At 40.6% G+C, this 19,382-nt stretch overlaps 1 protein-coding gene across 2 annotated transcripts in view; it reads right to left on the bottom strand.

The window, feature by feature from the left end:
* Window positions 1-19,382, bottom strand: part of LOC309352473 (proprotein convertase subtilisin/kexin type 5-like) — a 169,413-nt gene that overhangs the window by 68,816 nt on the left and 81,215 nt on the right. For both annotated transcript variants that reach the window (XM_081880950.1, XM_081880951.1), the window contains exons 6-7: window positions 6,114-6,202; window positions 108-280 (exon numbers count right to left, since the gene is read on the bottom strand). In XM_081880950.1, the coding sequence (XP_081737076.1) occupies window positions 108-280; window positions 6,114-6,202 (262 nt within the window). The remainder of the gene's footprint in view (window positions 1-107; window positions 281-6,113; window positions 6,203-19,382) is intronic.

Genomic DNA, 19,382 nt, shown 5'->3' with positions numbered 1-19,382 from the left:
GTACCATAAAATGTACCACATTATCTATTTTTCATTATCTTACTATATTACTATATTTTTCTTCTTTTCCAAATGCACAAATAGAGGATGTGTGTGTACAAACATACCGTTCTGACGCCATTCTCAAAGGCCTGGCGCGTTAAAGAAGCAGGTCCATCAACTGTCTTCCCATCATCATCAGGACCCCAGCTAGCACTGTAGATGTGTATGTGCTGGGGATTGAGGCTAAGTGATTTTGCTTCTACCATGTCTGTAACATCACCATCTAGCATCCGTACTCCTTGAAAAGAAAAATGGCAAATTGTATGACAATGGACATATTGAAGCACATTGGTGGGGGGAAAATGGTTGGTGTTTTTAACTGACTCAAACATACTTTGGGCCAAAAAGCTTTGCTATTGTTCGTATTTCATGTTCTGCTTGACAATGTGTTTTTTTATTTTATTAATAAACAAAATAAACCAAAGATAAATAGCATTTGAGCATTTTTATGCTCAAATGAAGTCTTTGGATTACTTGTTTTCACAGGATCCAATCTATTTAATGTTTTTTAAATGGCCATTTTCAAACAAAACACATTAAAAAAATAAAATAAAAAAGGGTTTTTCCAGAAAGTAATGGTGTGGAAACAAATTATAATACATTTTTAATTGGCCTCAGTTCACGATGAACATGCCAATCATCCATCTGAAAGGAAGGATAAGTGGGGTGAGGAAGCCAGCATACGGTGCCCCTAAGTTCCTTTGAGCTGCTTGCTAAAGAGACTGTTCAAGGGAAGGGGAGAGCTGCTGTTTACCTGAGTCCTGGATCACTAGAATGCCTTCTGCTGAAATCTCCCTGCTGATATGGAAGGAGATCTCCTGTTGCTGGCAGAGTCTACAGCACTTCCCTCTAGGTAACTACTGTTACCTCCACCATTTCACCCCACTGCCATTCAAATCCCACTTGGAGAGCTAAACCAGGTAGTGTGGAATTATTTCTCTGTGGCAGAACCTGGAAAAGCTCTCTTGATGGTGACAGAAATGGTATATTCTCAATCTCAGGAGGGCATACTCAGGCCTTGGCACAAAGACCATTGGTGGTGAAAGAAGCAGGAATAGTAGTGGCAGTGAGAAGCAGGCCCATTGAGTTCCACTTCATGGTGTGAGGTTTTGTTTCCTCTTATGTACATGAATCTTATGTATGTGTACATAGGGCTAAGTCCAGATTTTCTATTTCTCTCTCCTCTCTCTTTCATTTCATATTGGTGCCCTGCTTTCCTTGCAAAACGAAGCCCAAAGCAACTAACAACAACATTCTAAAGCAAATGTGCTTAATATCAAAATATGAAAAATTCTATAACAATAAAAATTTACAATATATATATATATATATTGGGGGGGGGGAGGTCTCTCTGCAATGTCTCCCCATGGCCTGCCTCACTGTCACCAAGGTGGTGCTGGTGTTTCCCCCTCTTCCTCCACCGGACAGAGGGCAAGCAGTGCCCACGACACCATTGTTTGCTACTGCCACTCTCCCTCCACACCCTAGGCAGGTGGGTGATGATGACAGATGCCACCCAGAGGAAGGGAGAAAGCAAGTGAACAGCACTTAGCTGCCATTGCCGCTCACTAGGACTGGAGCAGCAGCTACCACTTGCTTCCTTACCCTCCATCTATGGACAGACATTACTGTTCACTCGCCTGCTTGGGCAGGCGAGTTAATATCACCAGCAGCTGGCTGTAGTATAGGCGACACTGTTGGTGGCATGGCACAGCACAGGGGAAAGAAGGCAGGAAGGGTGGAACCAATCCTTCCAAGCAGCCCAAGGCTAGGGGGCTGCCCCACAATGACAACTCCTGACACCAGCCTTGTGTGTATGCAAGTGTGAGGATGTTTGTTCTGTTTGCTGTCTGTTTCCTTTCATGTACCTGTGTCTATTGTTCACAGACCCTATCCGTGTTTACTCAGAAGTAAGTCCCGCTATGTTCAAGCCTAACTATGCCTAACTGAGCTTGATTCTTTCTTAGCTTGATTCATTCTTGACGCATAGATAGATATAAGGTGAATTCCACTGAGGCCTTTATTTGAGTGATGTCACCTGATGAAGTGTGTTCAGAAAAGAAGTGGCCTATGGTGTGGTATGTTTTGCTGGTATTGTATTACATTGTGTTGTTATTATTGTACGCCACCCTGGGATTGCCAGTTTAGAATAGTGTTAGATATATATATTTACTATGTGGGAAAGTTTTTTACCATATGGTTTCTTGACCTTATTTATTATTTCTACAACTATTTATTAAACTTGTTAGTCACTTGCTACACAAAAGGTTTCCAACCAACTAACCACATATTTAACCACCTATTTCTTCTTTTATGCCTCCCTCCAAAAAGGGATGTGGAGAAGAGTCTCAGTTGCAGATTCACATCAGGAGAGGCATTCCATGTTTATTAACAAACACATGGCTCTTCGCAGCCTCTTCATTACACTCTGTGTAATGTCTTCACTCCATAGCAAAACTAATCAGTAACCAAGGATAAAGTAACAGCAACCAATAATTCAAGAACAGACCTCTCTGTATTGCTGCAATTTAGCATACACTTCAGAAATGGGCACCTCCTCCACATTTATATATACCCACAGAATTCCAGTTTCTTTATCTTTGAGGCATTTATTTATTTACTAAATATATCCCTTGCTTTTTTATCTATAAAGGGGATGTAAGACTGCTCACAATACTTAAAATACAATACAATAAATCACATAAGAGTAATCACTATATCAAAGGCGTAAGCTAAAGCATCAGCCGAAGAACAGAAGTGCCAGACCACCCAGCCATTATCTGGCTCATATGCTTGCCTAAACAGCCCTGACACCTAAAAGCAGGCAGGCAGGGTGGGAGCTAGGGATGGCTCCTGGAGCAACACAGTCCAAAGGCTTTGGACAGTGATGGGACACAGAGCAAAACCCTGGCCTAGGAACTTAGCAGGCAGGTGGAGGATGGCATTTGACACTGGAGATACTGCACACTGCCAGGAGATTGTTTACATAGAGAAGCAGACGGGGAGGCTTGGAGAACCATACATGAATCCAATTCATTGCTTATATAAAACGTGCCTTCATTCAAAGAGTGGCATCGTATTTGGATCTAATATGAGCTGAGGACTCTCAATATTGTTTTCTAAAATGCAGTTTCTATTATTCTGCCAGAGCAGAGATTCAACTTAAACCAGACAGCATGCCATGTCTTGACAACCTGCAAGTTACAAATGTTTCTATTTATAAACCAAATTAGCATCTTTTAATTATAAAACAGAACAGCTTTGTTCCCATCTTTGCTATGAATTAACTTGAGTGTTTATTCAGTTCTTAACCCAAGCCTGGCTGTTCTATTGAAAAAGTCCCCCCCCCCTTTTCTAATTGATTCGAAACAAAACTGCTCATGCTTTGCGAGGTCACACTTGTCCAAATACTGATCTCACTGTGAAATTTACTTTATGAAAAAGAACAAACATTAATTCAGGTCGCAATCCTTTTACTTTTATCTTAAGGATGTAAATAATCAGAGCAAGCAAGTTATGAATATAGGAAGCTGCCGGCTGCTGAGTCACACCATTGGTCTGCACTGTCTGGTCTGGCAGCGGCAGCCAAGGACCCAGGAAAAGTTCCTTCCAAGCATTCAGCCTAGAAAAGCTTTAAGTGGAGATCCAGGAAAACGATGCTGGCATTATTTAACTGGATTGCCTGGCACAATCCTGTTGGTCTTTTCAGCACAAGGTGAAGACTTTTCTGTTCACTTGGGCCTTTTAAATAACACATAAGCCTCTTACTTTAAGTTTTATATTGTGTTTTGAATTAATATGTTATAGTGTTATTGCGCTGTACATTTTCTCTCTCTCCTTTGTGAGCTTCCTGGAGATCTCCAGTTATGGGCTGTTATATAAACAGAGTAAATAAAATAACTGTAGCCTCTGAAAATATTTTATTAATTACTATTTTTTAAGGTGCTAAAAGATTCTTCACTGAATATTTCAAATAGTTATACCCTGACGGACAATCTCCAACATCCAATAACAGACCATTCTTCAAAACATTTTGGGTTTCTGGTAACAGGAAAATCTTAATTGTCTATCAGCCAGTTAAGCTTGAGACAGTGAAATCTGGTTCTGGCAACATCAAGCACAAGTTTGTTCACAGGTTTTAACAGATTATTGTTATTCATAAAATGGGTTGTATTCAACATTTGTCATACCTACTGAAATTTACAGATTTGAGTAACGTAGGTCTATTAATTTCAATGGGTCTACTCAATGTAGAACTTAGCTAGGTAACAACAATGCTATTTTCTTCCTTCAGTATTAGCTGAAATACTAAGATTAAAGTGGCATTATTGAGCCAAATAATGAAAGGGGGGAAAAAACACCTGAAAATGTTGAAATAAAGAATTTCACTTAAAATTACTGACTTTAAGCCAAGAACGGTAGGCTGGTACTATAAATTACAGAGGATGTGCAGCTACTACAAAAAAGAACAAGTCTGTATATCCTATTCCCTTGTAACATAAAAAACTCATGAAGATGCGATTCCATGCTCCTGTTTCACTTCATTGACTGTTGCTTATGAAACTGAGGAAGCATGGGGTGTGATAACAACTTGCAACACAATGTTGTATCCTTGGGAATTATAGGAGGAGAAACAGGATCACTATTTCTAATGGCAGCCAGGCATGTCCCATAACATTGACTTTTAGACTTAAGAAACAGAAATCATAGAATCATAGAGTTGGAAGAGACCACAAGGGCCATCGAGTCCAACCCCCTTGTAACTATCTGGATAGACTATCTAAATTTGTTCACCATAACTCAGGAATTGTCCTCTAACTGAGATTCAGCCTAGCAAATAACAAATAATTTAAATTCCACTGTAACTTCAGAAACAGCAACAAAGCAACAATCTAGCTGTTAAAACATTTGGATGGACTAGGGCTGTAAAAAACAGCACAGGCAAACATGAATCCAGTTCTCATGTACGTAATGCTAAGCCAAACCATTATTTAGCCATGAGTGGATGGTATGGCAGCAGCAGCAAGATCAAAGGCGGAGTAGCTCCATCCTCCATTCAGGGAAACTGGACATATGCTCATTCGTGCTAAGCCATAGATAGGTCGGTTTAGTATGTGTGGATCAAACCCATGTACTAGCGGAAACTGCCTCACTGGGCCATGTCAACAATCCATCTAGCCAAAGAACTAATTTCCAACAATAGTTGGTAGCATATAATGATATATTATAACAACATATATTATAACAACATTATCATAGGTTTTGCATTTGAGATGTGCTTCTAGAAACAGTGCCCCTGACCAAGCATAGCCCATCCCATTTGGCCACCTGTGCCCCCACCATGGCCACCACTGCCACTGCACCCCACCTCTCATCGAACGTGGTGGGAGCCGGAGGGCTCCTCAAAACTTTGCCGCTCGGTTTCTCTCCCCACCCTCTGCCTGGGGGGAGAGTGGAGTGGCAACATGGGGCAAAGGAATGCCTTGGCTCCTGCTGAACTTGGCAGGATCTGGGGCACTCCTCAAAGCTTTGCCGCTTGGCTTCTCCATCTGGGGGCAGGGAAATGAGCAGCAACGCCACATGTCGGAACACACCCCGCACTGACAGTAGAAGCAGTGGAGCTGGCACAGCGCCACCTCTCGCACTTCCGCTGCCTGAGGTGGGTGCTTGACCCTGCCTCATGGCCCCCCCATCCAAAATACACCTTGAACAAATCTCATGTCTAGCCAGGGACGTCACGTCCCATTTCACCACTTGAGATGAAACAGGAAGTGCTGCCCTGCCACTGCTGCCTGCACCGCCCTCTCCACCACCTCCACTGACAGCATCGGCACTGATTCCAGGTGAGTCTTTTCACACACCACTAAATCTCACCCAAAATTGGTGGGGCAGGTGGGGTGCCGCCTTGAGGGCTTCCACTGCCTGAGGCAGCAGCCTTATCCCATCGATTGGCTGCACTGTGTCTAGCTTTAGAGTGTTTTCTCTCCCTCGTCTGGCTTATTTCTGAGCAAGCCTGCTTATGATTCTGCTCTTAGGTTTTTACATTAATCATAGACAACAGTTACACTTACCTCCAATTCTGGCATTATATGCAATTCCAACTATGCAGTGTGAGTTGTTTGCACTAGCTGCTACTTCTCCAGCACAACGGGTTCCATGCCTATAGGAATAGACGGATATTTTAATATAAGTACTATTAACCACTAAGAGAGAGATTGTCTGTATTTAATACCTTTGATTGTGTTCATCTTCAGCTGCTATGTGTAAGATGCCCCAGTCTGAAACATGCACTTTAAATATATATACACACCACCATGTATGTTTAGAATTCATTTAAACTTTTGCTTCAGGCACTGCTGCTTAGTCATAATCCTTATCATTCCAATGATGTCAAACCCAATAACCAAAACTATGATTTTGCTTTTAATCAACATGTTTAGACAAGTGCAGCACGAACACAGCATGTTATAAGAACATATGGAATTGATATCAAACTTTAAAAAGTATCCCACATCTTAAGCAGATGCTTTTAGGACACCATCATTATAAATTTTTAAAAGCACTTCAATCTATAATAAATACGGCTATGAACACTTCTGTGCCCCTTGGTCTTACTTGCAGCCTCCTCCTTTTCAACCCACTGGCTTCTTATGGCAGGGAAGTACCACTGTGCAGAGTTCCAAACCTACAAAGTCACCCTTTCATTTCAACAGAGACTATGTAAAAGTACTTCTTCCTGTGTGCAGCAAAGAGCACCTGTGGCCCTGAACAGGAACTCTTCAAAATAACTACTGCTGAATTGTTAATCTCCCCTTCTTGGACAAGGTTCTTAAGTGAATGATCAAAGACCTGATCTATGCGCACTTGGAGGAAACTGTTTTCTGGATCCATTGCAACTGAGGTTTAGGTCCGATTTTGGCCCAGAAACTGCTTTGATCACCCTGTATGATAGCCTCTGTCAAGAGAGAGACAGGAGAAATATGTCCCTGTTCATTCTACTCGATCTCTCTGTGGCTTTCAATGCCATCAGCCATGGTATCCTTCTGGAGCAGCTGCCCGAGTTAAGGATGGGTGGCACAGCTTTGCAGTGGTTCTGGTCCTATTTGGATGGCCATTTCCAGAGGCCGGTGCTTGGGGAGGGCTCTTCAATATGAGTTTCCTTGGGGTTCAGTTTTATCACATACAATGCTTAACATTTACATGGAACTGCTGAGTTGGCTTATCCAGAATTTTGGAGTACATTGTCAGCAATATGATGGCACACAGCTCTACTTTTCCTTTACATCGGCAGGTGTAGCAGTGGGTGTGCTGGACATATTACACTGATTGTGGCTCAATGGCACTGGCTGCCAATTGGTTTCTGGGCCCAATCTGAAGCACAGGTTTTGGCCTATAAAGCCTTAAATGGCTCAGGACTGCAATACCTCAAGGACCCCCTTCTCCATATGAACCTATCCAAACCTTGCAATCATCAATGGAGGCCCTTCTTCATGTGTTTCCTCCACAAAAGGCCCTGAGAGTGGGAACACAAGAGCAAGCCTTTTCTGTGGTGGCTCCCCATTTGTGGAAAGCTTTCTCCAGGGAGACTCACTTGCACTTTCATTATCTGTCTTTAGGTGCCAGGTGAAAAATATTCTCTGAAATGTGCTGATTAACATTCTATGGTCTTTTAAATTTGTCAGGGGGGGGTATTGGTTTGGTTTTGTTTTCCTGTGTATTTTGTGTTCTCATTTTGGCTTTTTATGCTGTGAACTGCCCTGTGATCTTTGGATGATGGGTGGTATATAAACTTGATTAATTATAGATAGCAGACAATCAGATAACCAGCTGTCTAAGTGACCTTGGTGGTGGTTTTTGCACCAACTTAGATGTTTGTTAACACTGGAGTTTTGGAAATCATGGTTTATTGTACCTATGAAACAACTCCATATCCTATTTTAAGCATTCAGACTGTGGAACATGATATACTAAAGAGGCCCTTGTGTCTTCTTGACCTGGTATACAGTTTTCACATGTAGACCACATTCACACCATATATTTAAAGTGCTATGATACCCCTTTAAACTGACACGGCTTTCCCCAAAGAATACTGGGAGCAGCAGCTTGTTAAGGGGGCTAAGAGTTGTTAGGAGATCTCTATTCCTCTCCCAGAGCTACAATTTTGAGAGGAGTTTAACAATCAGTCCCTCTGCAATGAATCAGTATAAGAAACAACAGAGACTTACTGGACTACAGTGATACTGAACCAAAACTTGTGAGAAGGAAGATATTTTGGAAAGCACAGAGAATATAAGAGCCCTTCATATTTGTCACATCATAGAACTAGTTATGTCTAGTTAGTATTGTTTTAAAACATGAGCAACGTATTCATGCATCTATAAAAGCATAACACCTCCCCATTTAACAAAATTGCAAAACTTTTAGTTAAATATTTTATGTATGAAAATGAATTGCATATAATCACTTTATATTTGTTTTTATAATTGAGATTTTGGTGCTTTCCAAAGTAATAAATATTATAATTTTACTGGCATTTTAAGCCTTTTATTATGTTCAATTCTGAAATCCATGTTTATAAAATTTTCTGCTTGATTAATCTGTTGTTTGCAATTATCTTTATTTTTCAATGTTGCTTAATGCTAACAAACCCATTGAAGTATTCTGAAAATGAATACTAAAATGGGGGGGGGATTTTAGCAGTAGGAAAACAATTCTGAGAGGATGATAAATTGTCACACATGAGTAACATATTAGCATCATGTAACCAATATATGTTACTACCCAACAGTACAAAGACTCACATTTCTAAAAGCATTAAAAAGATAAGTATGAACTTATTTGTGCAATGCGTCCTTCGAGTTGCTCAGAGCAGTATCAAAGCATTCTCAAATGATCTCTCAGCTATGAACAAAAGGAGAGCCCTGCTAGAACACATCCAGGGTTTATTTTGTCCACCATCCTGTTTCCTAATGCCAACCAGATGCTTGGTTCCCTAGCCACTGGTATTCACAGGCATGGTGCTTCTGAATTTAGAGGTACTATCCAGTCATTGTCCCATTTTAAAGCTATCTAAGGGAATGGCCATCACATCTCATAGCAATGAATTCCATAATCAATGTGCTATAGATTGGCTAGGTGCAGGTCAGGGCTGAGTCTACATAGTTTTACAGGCAGAACGCCATCAGGTGTTTTAAAGCCATTTTCTTGATAAGTTCTTAGCACCAATACTTTTTCAACAGTTATCTTAGAAATATATTGTTTAAAGAACTACTGGTGCTATTTTTGTCCTTTGAACTCTACACATTACAACCTTTTCCTTCATAGGTTAGTTTAAGGTTACCAGATTTTTTCCAATGAATCCAGGGACACTTTTCAACTTCAATGGATCTTGTATGGGGACTGATTTGTAAATCCAGGGACTGTCCCTGGGAAACGGGGACACCTGGTAACCTTAGGTTAGTTCTCACTATGCACTGATGGTAAAAGCAACCCAACCTCTTCGGTTACTTGGGTCTGTTTATGTCAGAATGTAGGCTGATGCAACAGATCAGCAGAGTTATTCTGAGACGAAGACGCTCAGGACCTGGGAAATCTCATAGAATAACTAGGTGACATATTCATGTATTATGCATAATAACTACCTCACTTGTTACAGAATGTATTGCCAGGTTGCTCTCAAAATGTTTAATTAAAAAGAAAAAAAGAAACCTGATCCATTTTGCGTTTGTGTAAGATTTTAGTCTAGGCAGAAAGTCAAGGTGTAATTTTTGCTGTCTCAACTACCTGACCTTAACATTCATCCTTTCATTATACACAGTTAGCCTGTTTACAGAGCATACTTCTACCAGATGTTTTAATATAAAAAAATCTAATCCAATATAGAATTTAATAAGCAGAACTGCTTTTCAGTCCCACATATATGCTGACCATTCTTCACTCTTTTAAGATAATCTTTTATTCCCACCAGATGTAAAGGAGAGCCAAACTAGACATGACCTTAACTATGCAGTTCTGCCCTCAGTGGAGGTCCCCGCTCCCAAATTGCCAACATGATGAGACTAGGAGATGTTGATGCAGACTAGGAGCTTATGGTGTGGGAACAGGGGAGCCTTACGCCTTTGCTATGGTGCCAGACTTGATGTGGCTGCCTTTGAAAGCAAAACAATTACTCCCAAAATATAGAAGCTGAAACATGTGTGCATTTGCACCACTTTGGAGAGAGGTAGGTGGGGACTGGAGCTAAATTCGCTCCCTCCCTGCTGCTGCCAGTCGCCCAAGCCTCCAGGAGCAACACTACAAGATGGTGCCATGCTACTCTGATCAGGGATTCTAGGGGAGCTCCCCTGCTGCCGCCAAATCCCTCATCAGGACAATGCTACATCAAACAGCGTCATTCTAGGAACCGTGCGGAAGAAGAGAATGAGAGCCACCAGCTGGAACGCATGGGGAAAAGCTTCAGTAGTATTTTGCCCTAATTCCCCACCATCACCAACCATGAAGTATGATTGGGAAAGGAGTTCAGACCTTTCTGTACCCACAAATTCAAAGTGATTTTTAAAATAGAAATAATAAATAAATAAATAAATAAATAAATAAGCCTTAATTCATAATTATAAAGGCCATGAAGGTGAAAGACTGACATTAAAAGAAAAAAAAATCCTATTAGTCTGACCAACCACTTGAGTGATTTTTTTTTTTTTTTGCAATATGATAAACAGCAACAATTCAGTAACAAAAGTCAAACCCCTTATGAAGTTATATCAGTCTAACTGTTGATTTACTTATTTTAGGAGTTTTTGCAGCAATGAAGGCATTTGCAAATAATACTTTAAATTTATAGCGGTTTTTTATTCCCGTTCCCTGGTGTATGCTGTGGAAATGAATTTGCATACAAAAGAATTCTGGCAAAAAGCAAGTCACAAATATTCATGTTATTAGCTGTCTGCCCCAAGTACGTCAGCAGTATTTGTGCAGCTGTCTTGGAAAAATTTCAAGGGATTATGTTATTTTCTTCTGCCCTCTCTGTTCACCACAGCATCCACCTGCTGCCTTGGCTGATAACTTCCTTAGAAGCAGTATTGGCATACACAGCATCACAGAACACAGCCTTGTTCATTTTTTATGAAAAGGGTGCTACCATAGTTGACAATAAACATATACTCAGCACCTAATGGAGGATAAACATCTGGCAGGGATGCCAACAGATAAAAGATTTTTAGTTAACAATTTAAAATAAAATCTCAAGTCCCAAAATATAATATAACTCCAGGAATGATCAATTAAATTCTCTGCATCAAGAATGTTGGGAGAAGGGCAGGGGAGGGTCCATTAATTTTATTTCCACAAGAAAGAGGGAGTTAATAATAATAATAATAATAATTTGGGAAATGATTAATTATTTTGATGATTAATTAAAGTAGCCGCTTCAGAAATTAAGATTTGGAGGAAAGGGGAAACAAACAGTATCTTTCACCCACTGTATGGATGAAATGTTCTTGAAATATTATTTAATAAAAGTGCAGATTGGGAATTAGTAGTACTCTTTTGACTTTTATTTATATAGCACCATCACTGTACATGGCCCTTTGAATTCTATGCTGAAGGGCGTATAATCTAAAACTACAAATATAAATAGTATAATAAAAATTAATAGTTAAAATGCACACTTCACAAGTCATTACATCAGGTATACTAAAACAGCCACCCCCAACTGGAATAGATGATAGGTGATTGATTGATTGATTGATTGATAATGCACACACAACTCCCCTCCCCGCCAACTATATTTTCCAGTGTAGAAAGTCAGTAACAATTCTGCTTATAGTTTATAGCTGGGAAACACTTGTTTAGTGCTTGGAGCTGTTGTTTGGAAGCTTCCTAAGATTCAAGGAGTTCCTCTGAATGATTATTTACAGTGTTAAAGCAAAAGGAATTCCTGTGCATTTGTGAAACAGGGGCAACAACAGAAAGTCCTCTACAGTGGTACCTCGGATGCGAACGGGATCCGTTCCGGAGCCCTGTTCGCATCCTGAACAGGATGCAAGACGCAACAGTGCGTCTGCGCATGCGTGAGTCATGTTTCGCTGCTTCCGCGCATGTACGTGACGTCATTTTGAGCGTATGCGCGAGCGGCAAAACCCGGAGGTAACGCGCTCCATTACTTCCGGGTTGCCACGGAGTGCAACTCGAACGCGCTCAACCCGAAGCACATTCAACTCGAGGTATGACTGTATAGTGTTTGTGCTTTCGGACACCTTTATATCAATACAGAAAAATATAGTTTTGATGGAATTTGAATGAGTAACTAGAAATGTAAATGTAAATCCTCTTACGAAATTCGCTCAGATAACCCAAAGTCTTTAAGGAGAATGTGAGACAAAGAAAACAAAAGATATTTCTTTATGTGAATGGCAGTATGTGAATTATGAGAAGAAAATGGGAAAGGATGGCATCATGGTTCAGATATCAGACAGTAACAATATAGGTTTCTGTTTGTTTTTAACATTGGGTATATAAGTCGTACACACAAAACAGGTGGTGGCCACAATTCACTTGGAAAATTTGTCATTTAAAAAGCATGTTCCTAGCTCTCAGGATTGCTGAGAAAAACATGTCAATGTCCTGCCAATTTTTGCTGAAGCTATACGAAAAAGAAAAGGAAAAAGAGAACATTAAGAAACAAAATAAAAAAATTAAATAATAATAAATAATAATAATAAATCCTTCCAATAGCACCTTAGAGACCAACTAAGTTAATCTTGGTCTCTAAGGTGCTACTGGTCTCTAAGGTGCTACTGGAAGGACTTTTTAAAAATTTTTAAATTTAATTTAATTTAATTTATTTTGTTTCGACTACGGCAGACCAACACGGCTACCTACCTGTAACTATAACACTGAGAATTCTAGTGCTTGGTTGTTGGAACTTCTTGCCTGAAGCACAGCTATTTTCACCTCCCTCCACTGCTGCCAGAACATCCCACTGCCTTAAAAGAACTGTATCCCTTCACGGTTGTATTCTTTTCCAGATATTCCCCCAAAAATCCTCATAACAAATTCAGGTCACATAGCCAGAAACACCCAACTGTGCAATTCCGCACATTTTGTGAGGCATGCAAATTAAACACCTTTTGTATTGCAAAACTTCTACACTTTAATATATTCCCATTGCAGAATTTGTGTTTTGTGATTGCACAATTCACAATGTTGTACTGCAGAATTCTAGGCTGGATCTACACTGATCTACAAAAGCGCTAAGAAAAAAATATTACATAGCTGTCAGTGCAATTTTCCATTGATTTCTGTACAGTGCCCCCTGGTGTCACATTTTTATAATGCATTTATAACATTATCACTCACTAGTATAGATTAGTCCTTAGCGGCCCTGGCAATTGACTCAGTACACAGTGAACATATTCTACAGCAAACTGTAGTAGATTGTTGTTGTTTTAAAGAGAAAAAATAGCAAAATCTTAAGGGAATTCATTCTGTGTCTTTGTGTTAAATATTATGCTCTAGTGTAGATTCTGCTGTTTTGTACCAGGCTGTAATATTAGACATCTGGAAAGGGAAATTTGTTTTCCTTTTAATTTCCCAAGAAAGCAATAAAGAAGGATAAAAGGTGTGTGTATGTTTGGGTACAGGTGGAAGTTAAGTGTTGAGAGAGAGAGAGGAGATAGCGTGCACCCTTGGAGTTATGTTGACAGAAAATCATTTAAACGATGACTTTTGTCAACTACACGCGATCCTTTTCAATTTATCCTACTGGTAGGATTACTGCAGACAGGTTTTGAGCAAGTTCACACCGGAATATTTTGCAGCAAGGAAAAACCAAAACTAAGGGCCAAACTAGATACTATATCCCCCCCCCCCTTTTTATTAAGGAAAAATAGTCTTTTTGGTGCTGCATTCCTTTCACTGTCTTTTTCTAGACTAAAGCAGTACAGGGGACTGCTTAACTATTTTCCCCTGGGCCACCTCCCCATTCACTGCCCATCTAAAGCTGCTTTCCTCCCCAGAGAAGCGGAACTATATGGCTCTGCAGAGGAGAAAGCAGCTTGGCTGGCAGATTTGTAGGGGGGGGGGGGATGGCAGAAGAGGAAATGATTGCAGACGCTCCCCTCCCCCTCTGGTGCTCCACTCATGATTGCAGCCTGCATCTGTTGTTTTTCCTTAAGAAAAAATGTGGAGGGAAAGTTGCACAAAGGTGCATGTGAAATGAAGTTTGGTCTTGAGAGATGAGCTCAAATGGTTCAGATTGATTGGTTGAGGATTTCCATTCTTCTTCAGAGGACATGATAGATTTTTACAAGTATGAATCAGCTAAACGAAAACATATTATTCCCTAACATATCAGTAGGATGTCCACTTGGGAATAAGTATGTCTTAGATTGTTCAAGAAATTGTTCCTCTCTTTGCCTTTCTGCATTCGGGTGGGTGCCCATTACCAACGTAAGTCCCTCTAGCAGCTTCTGCATTCTCAGAGGAACTCCTAGGAATCAAGAAGGATGTATCTGTGTGTGAATGAAATGAAAATAATAATTTAAAATACTCCCAAACTGTCTGACAGGAACCTGTGAGTTTACAGAATATTAACAGCCATTTAGCTCCTTCCTTTCCTTGCCATCTGCATGAAATTAGGCCAAGGGCTGCAGGCTAAATAAATACTGATGTTTCTGCCCCCCCCCCCCGCCCCCAATTCTGCAAATGAATGAAAAGTTGTTTTCTTTGAGGCCAGGGGCTATTAATCCCATTTCTTAAAGCTAAATGAATGGAGCAACCCTATGTGTGTGAGAGAACCCCATAGCAGAGCTATGGCTCACTGTTAAGAGGAAAGTGGGTGGCAGTGAACTTTTCCAGCCCTTCTTTTGCTTTCATTAAACCTCTTTTTTGATTTTGATTTCCAGCCCCACGATCAACAGGAAGGAATTAATTGTGCCAGGAGTGGTACAGCTGAGGGCTCCTTTGGGGAATCTGTCAGGGGAATGAGGCAGTTTAAGGCTCTGCAAATCTTCAGCCATCCCCAACATACCCCAATTTGAGCCCCACATTCCTGGAATATCGCTGGCCTCCAGACTGTCATATTTGTGATTCAATCACATAGCAGAACTTTAGGTTTGCAAAACTAAATTGGATTAAAGCTCTCGGTTGTCCTAATGCAACAAATTTACTCTTTTTAAAAGCAAAACAGAGGGACTGGGGAAGTGCTGGGAGAATGCATTGGAAAGTGTGAGATAAATGAGCGATGAACAAATGCTCAGTAGACTAGATATGCCAACAGCTCCTAAGATGGCCTTTGGTCAGCTTTAGAATTGTACCAGGTCAGTTCTTCATACCAAGGCCCAAGCAGTGTAAGACCAAGGCAAGGCAAGGGGGCTGATGCTTAAACTGGAGGAAAACAAGCAATGGAAGTAGAAGGGCCCAAGATGGACTATTGGGAACTGCAATATCAGGACAAGTCCAGCAGAGACTGAGCAGCTTTAGGCTAGTGCAGCCAAATTTCCCTTCCTGGTCATCAGTTGAGCTACAAGGTGCTGTAAATGCCTACTCAACCTGAGTAACGCCTCCTTCTGAATATATATTTTATTTTTGAAGTCTCCTTGCAGACACACAAGAGCTTATCCACTGATTTTTAACATCCCAATGGGTCCACCTTCATCAGAACTCCATGGAGAAAGTGGCAGAGTATGATCTGTGATGTAGTGTAGGGCTTTGTGGGCTGAGGCCATGATGGGTCCCAAGTTTTCGCTCTATAAGATGCACCAGACCACAAAACGCACCTAGTTTTTGGAGGAGGAAAACAAGAAAAAAAAAATTCTGAATCCCAGGAGCCAGAACAGCAAGAGGGATCGCTGCGCAGCAAAAGCAGCGGTCCCTCTTGCTGTTCTGGCTTCTGGGATAGCTGCGCAGCCTGCATTTGCTCCATAAGACGCACACACATTTCCCCTTACTTTTTAGGAGGGAAAAAGTGAGTCTTATAGAGCAAAAAATACGGTATATCCCCAATGTCCAGGTCAGGCTCCTAACAAAAACCAATTGAAGTGAACTCTGAATGTTAAATATATATTCAGTCACACACTATGTTCACCTTTCACTTCTTAGGAGAAAATATTCATTGCTTGGATTCACTGTTTGTTTCTCTTGACCAACAAAATTAACTGAAGTTGCTCATGCTTTGTACAGAGTATTCCTTCTAAAGATTTCCATTCTATGTACAGAAATTATGCCAATCAATCAATCATGCTTCCTAAGCAACAACATTATATTAAGAACAGAAATCAGACAACTAAACATTTTATAAGCATCCAATTCTGCATAGATGTTTAAGTGGAAGGTCTAAATAAAATTGCAAGGGGTAATTAGTTAAGCGTGATGTAAAAATTTCCCTGGAACCTAGCCTAGATTCTAATTTCAACACTTACTAACATTGCAGGGATATGGTTACATTAATGATAAGAAGGGCTAGTCTTACAGTCTATCCAACAGATTAAATATCCAGCTTCCTAATGCTCTGGTAACTCAAGAGTTAGTTGCTTTGTTGTTAAAATGTCAATCTTAAAATGTGATTTTTGGTGAGATGAGAGATCCAGATATTGCCTTGCAAAATTCTGTTTAATGGCATATATAATTCATAAATCAGTTAAAATAAGTACTTTGATTCAAAATTGTTTAAATCATTGTTTGGCTGGTTTCAATTCTCCCCATGCTATTTAGTTATAAGCAGCTAAAAAAGATCGCATCCTTTGTTCTATACTTGTGTAGACTAACCTGCTTTCTTAGATTCAACACTAACAACATAATCCCATGCAGTGGCGTAGCGTGGGTTGTCAGCACCCGGGGCAAGGCAAGTAATTTGCGCCCCCTAACCTGTGGATTTGCGCCCCCTAACCCGTGGATTTGCGCCCCCTAACCTGTGGATTTGCCCTAACCCCAGATGTTGCGCCCGGTGCGGCCGGCCCCCCCTGCACCCCCCACGCTACGCCACTGATCCCATGCATATGCCTACCTAGAAGTAAGTCTCATTGAGTTCAGTGGGCTTATACCTAGCTAAGTGGGTATAGTATTGCACTTTAAATTTCGTAAAGTAACACTATAATTATGACTGCAGATGTGAACATAAATAAATGTTAACTGATGAAAAAACAGGTGATTTAAACAATGTATGCTTTAAAGATACATTTTAATATTATCTTGGCCTCAGTGTAAGTGCTTTTCTGTGACATTAGGGAAAGAACACTGAACAACTTTATTTCACATCATATTTTAATCCAATATATACTGGTCTACTAATTAATTTTTAGGAACTGTATAATACAGTGGTACCTCGGGTTAAATACTTAATTCATTCCGGAGGTCCGTTCTTAACCTGAAACTGTTCTTAACCTGAAGCACCACTTTAACTAATGGGGCCTCCTGCTGCCACCGCGCCGCTGGAGCGCGATTTCTGTTCTTATCCTGAAACAAAGTTCTTAACCTGAAGCACTATTTCTGGGTTAGCAGAGTGTGTAACCTGAAGCGTATGTAACCCGAGGTACCACTGTATGCCCTTAACTACTACCTTTTAGTGCCTCTATTTTTTTCTGTATACTTTTTAAAAAGATGCTATTTTATGTGTTAAAAACATGTAGCGTCCTGGAATTGACGTCCGACGGGGGGGGGGGGGGATTTCCGAAAGGTGCCTCTTTGTCCTAGATCTTAGGCAAGTCAGTCGAAGATTTTGGGGGTGTTCTGGTTTTTACTTTTTGAAATGTGGTAACCCTAAAACATGGTGTTTTGATATTGTATTTTTTCTCTTCAAAAATTAAGTAAAAAGTTATTCACAAAAACCCTTGTATCTCACACCATTAAATGTAATCTTTAATCTTTTTTTTCTGTCTCACAGTAATGAAAGTAGTCTAAAAGTTAATATGTCCTTGCCTTATTGCCCAGCTATTAAATTTCATCCTCACTAATAAAAAATTGGAACACTTTAACCAGCTAAAACTTTAGTTGACTGATGTATTAATTAAACTGACTAAGGAGTAGGTCACTTCAAGCACAATGAAACCTACCTCTGAGTAAACATGCAGAGGATTGCACTGAACAACTTGTAGCCCAAATTATAACATGATTTCTGTTTCTGACATCTTTATAACCCCTTTGAGGAATTGCAGTCTCTGAGAATCTGCTGCAATTTAGGGTGAGTGTACATAGCCTTTTCACCTCTTGTAACCTCAAGCTGTAGTCTCATAGAGATCCTGGCTTTCTGAATGACTGAAAATGAGGTCTAGCATGAAACATGAGTTCAACAAGCCTATAAAATCAGGTCTGCTAAACCTTTGTGGCCTCCAATTAGATTTTATATGAATCATTCACAAAACAAAGATCCATACAGATCCCTACTGAAAAGTAATTCTAAATCATATTCCACTGAAAATATGGTTGTATGGATTTATGCTTGATTCTGGGAGTGCTTCCTGATTGTTGACTGTGCAGGGACAACCTTTTTGGATCAAAAGGCACATTTCCAATTTTGAGAAAGTGCTGTAGGCACCTGTCACAAAATATCTGCCATGGGGGTGTGGCATAACACAAAATGGCTGCCATTGGGGTCATGACATAACACAAAATTAAAGAGAGTATAGTCATTGAGGCTCCCTCACCCCATCCCTGGACAATCTCATGCTTGCAGTGAGAAGTCATGTATGCCCTGCTGGTGCTGATTGGAGATCACACAATATTGTTTCCACACACAACTATGCTGTTGCGGTCTAATAATAGGGAACATTCCACAGTACAGTGGTGCCTCGCAAGACGAAATTAATCCGTTCTGCGAGTCTCTTCGTCTTGCAGTTTTTTCGTCTTGCAAAGCACGGCTATTAGCGGCTTAGCGGCTATTAACGGCTTAGCGGCTTTAAGAAAAAGGAAACAAACTCTCAAGAACTCAAGCCGATAGGGAAATTCGTCTTGCGAAGCACCTCAAAAAATGGAAAACTCTGTCGTCTAGTGAGTTTTTCATCTTGCGAGGCATTCGTCTTGCGGGGCACCACTGTACCAGGGGAAAAAAATACAAGGTGACCTCACACCTCTCACTTACAAACGCTCACCACACACATGCAGACCACAAACACACATGCATTTGTTTTTCACAGACATTCATACACAGAGACTGCCCATCCTGTTTCATTGCTTATGGCTGCGACTGCTGGCTTCTGGCAATATCTCATGAGAGATCCAGGAGATCTCACCTGAAGCTGCTGCTTGCTTCTCCTTGCTTCTCCAGTGGCAGAAGATGTGAGCAGAGTGCCTACAGGGGTGCCACCCCTTGGGATTCTGCCACCTGAGGCAGTTGCCTCAGTCCTCCT

This window comes from Podarcis erhardii (assembly GCF_964252035.2).
Source record: "Podarcis erhardii genome assembly, chromosome: 11".
Lineage (NCBI taxonomy): Eukaryota > Metazoa > Chordata > Lepidosauria > Squamata > Lacertidae > Podarcis > Podarcis erhardii.
This window is presented reverse-complemented; position numbering and strand designations above follow the sequence as displayed.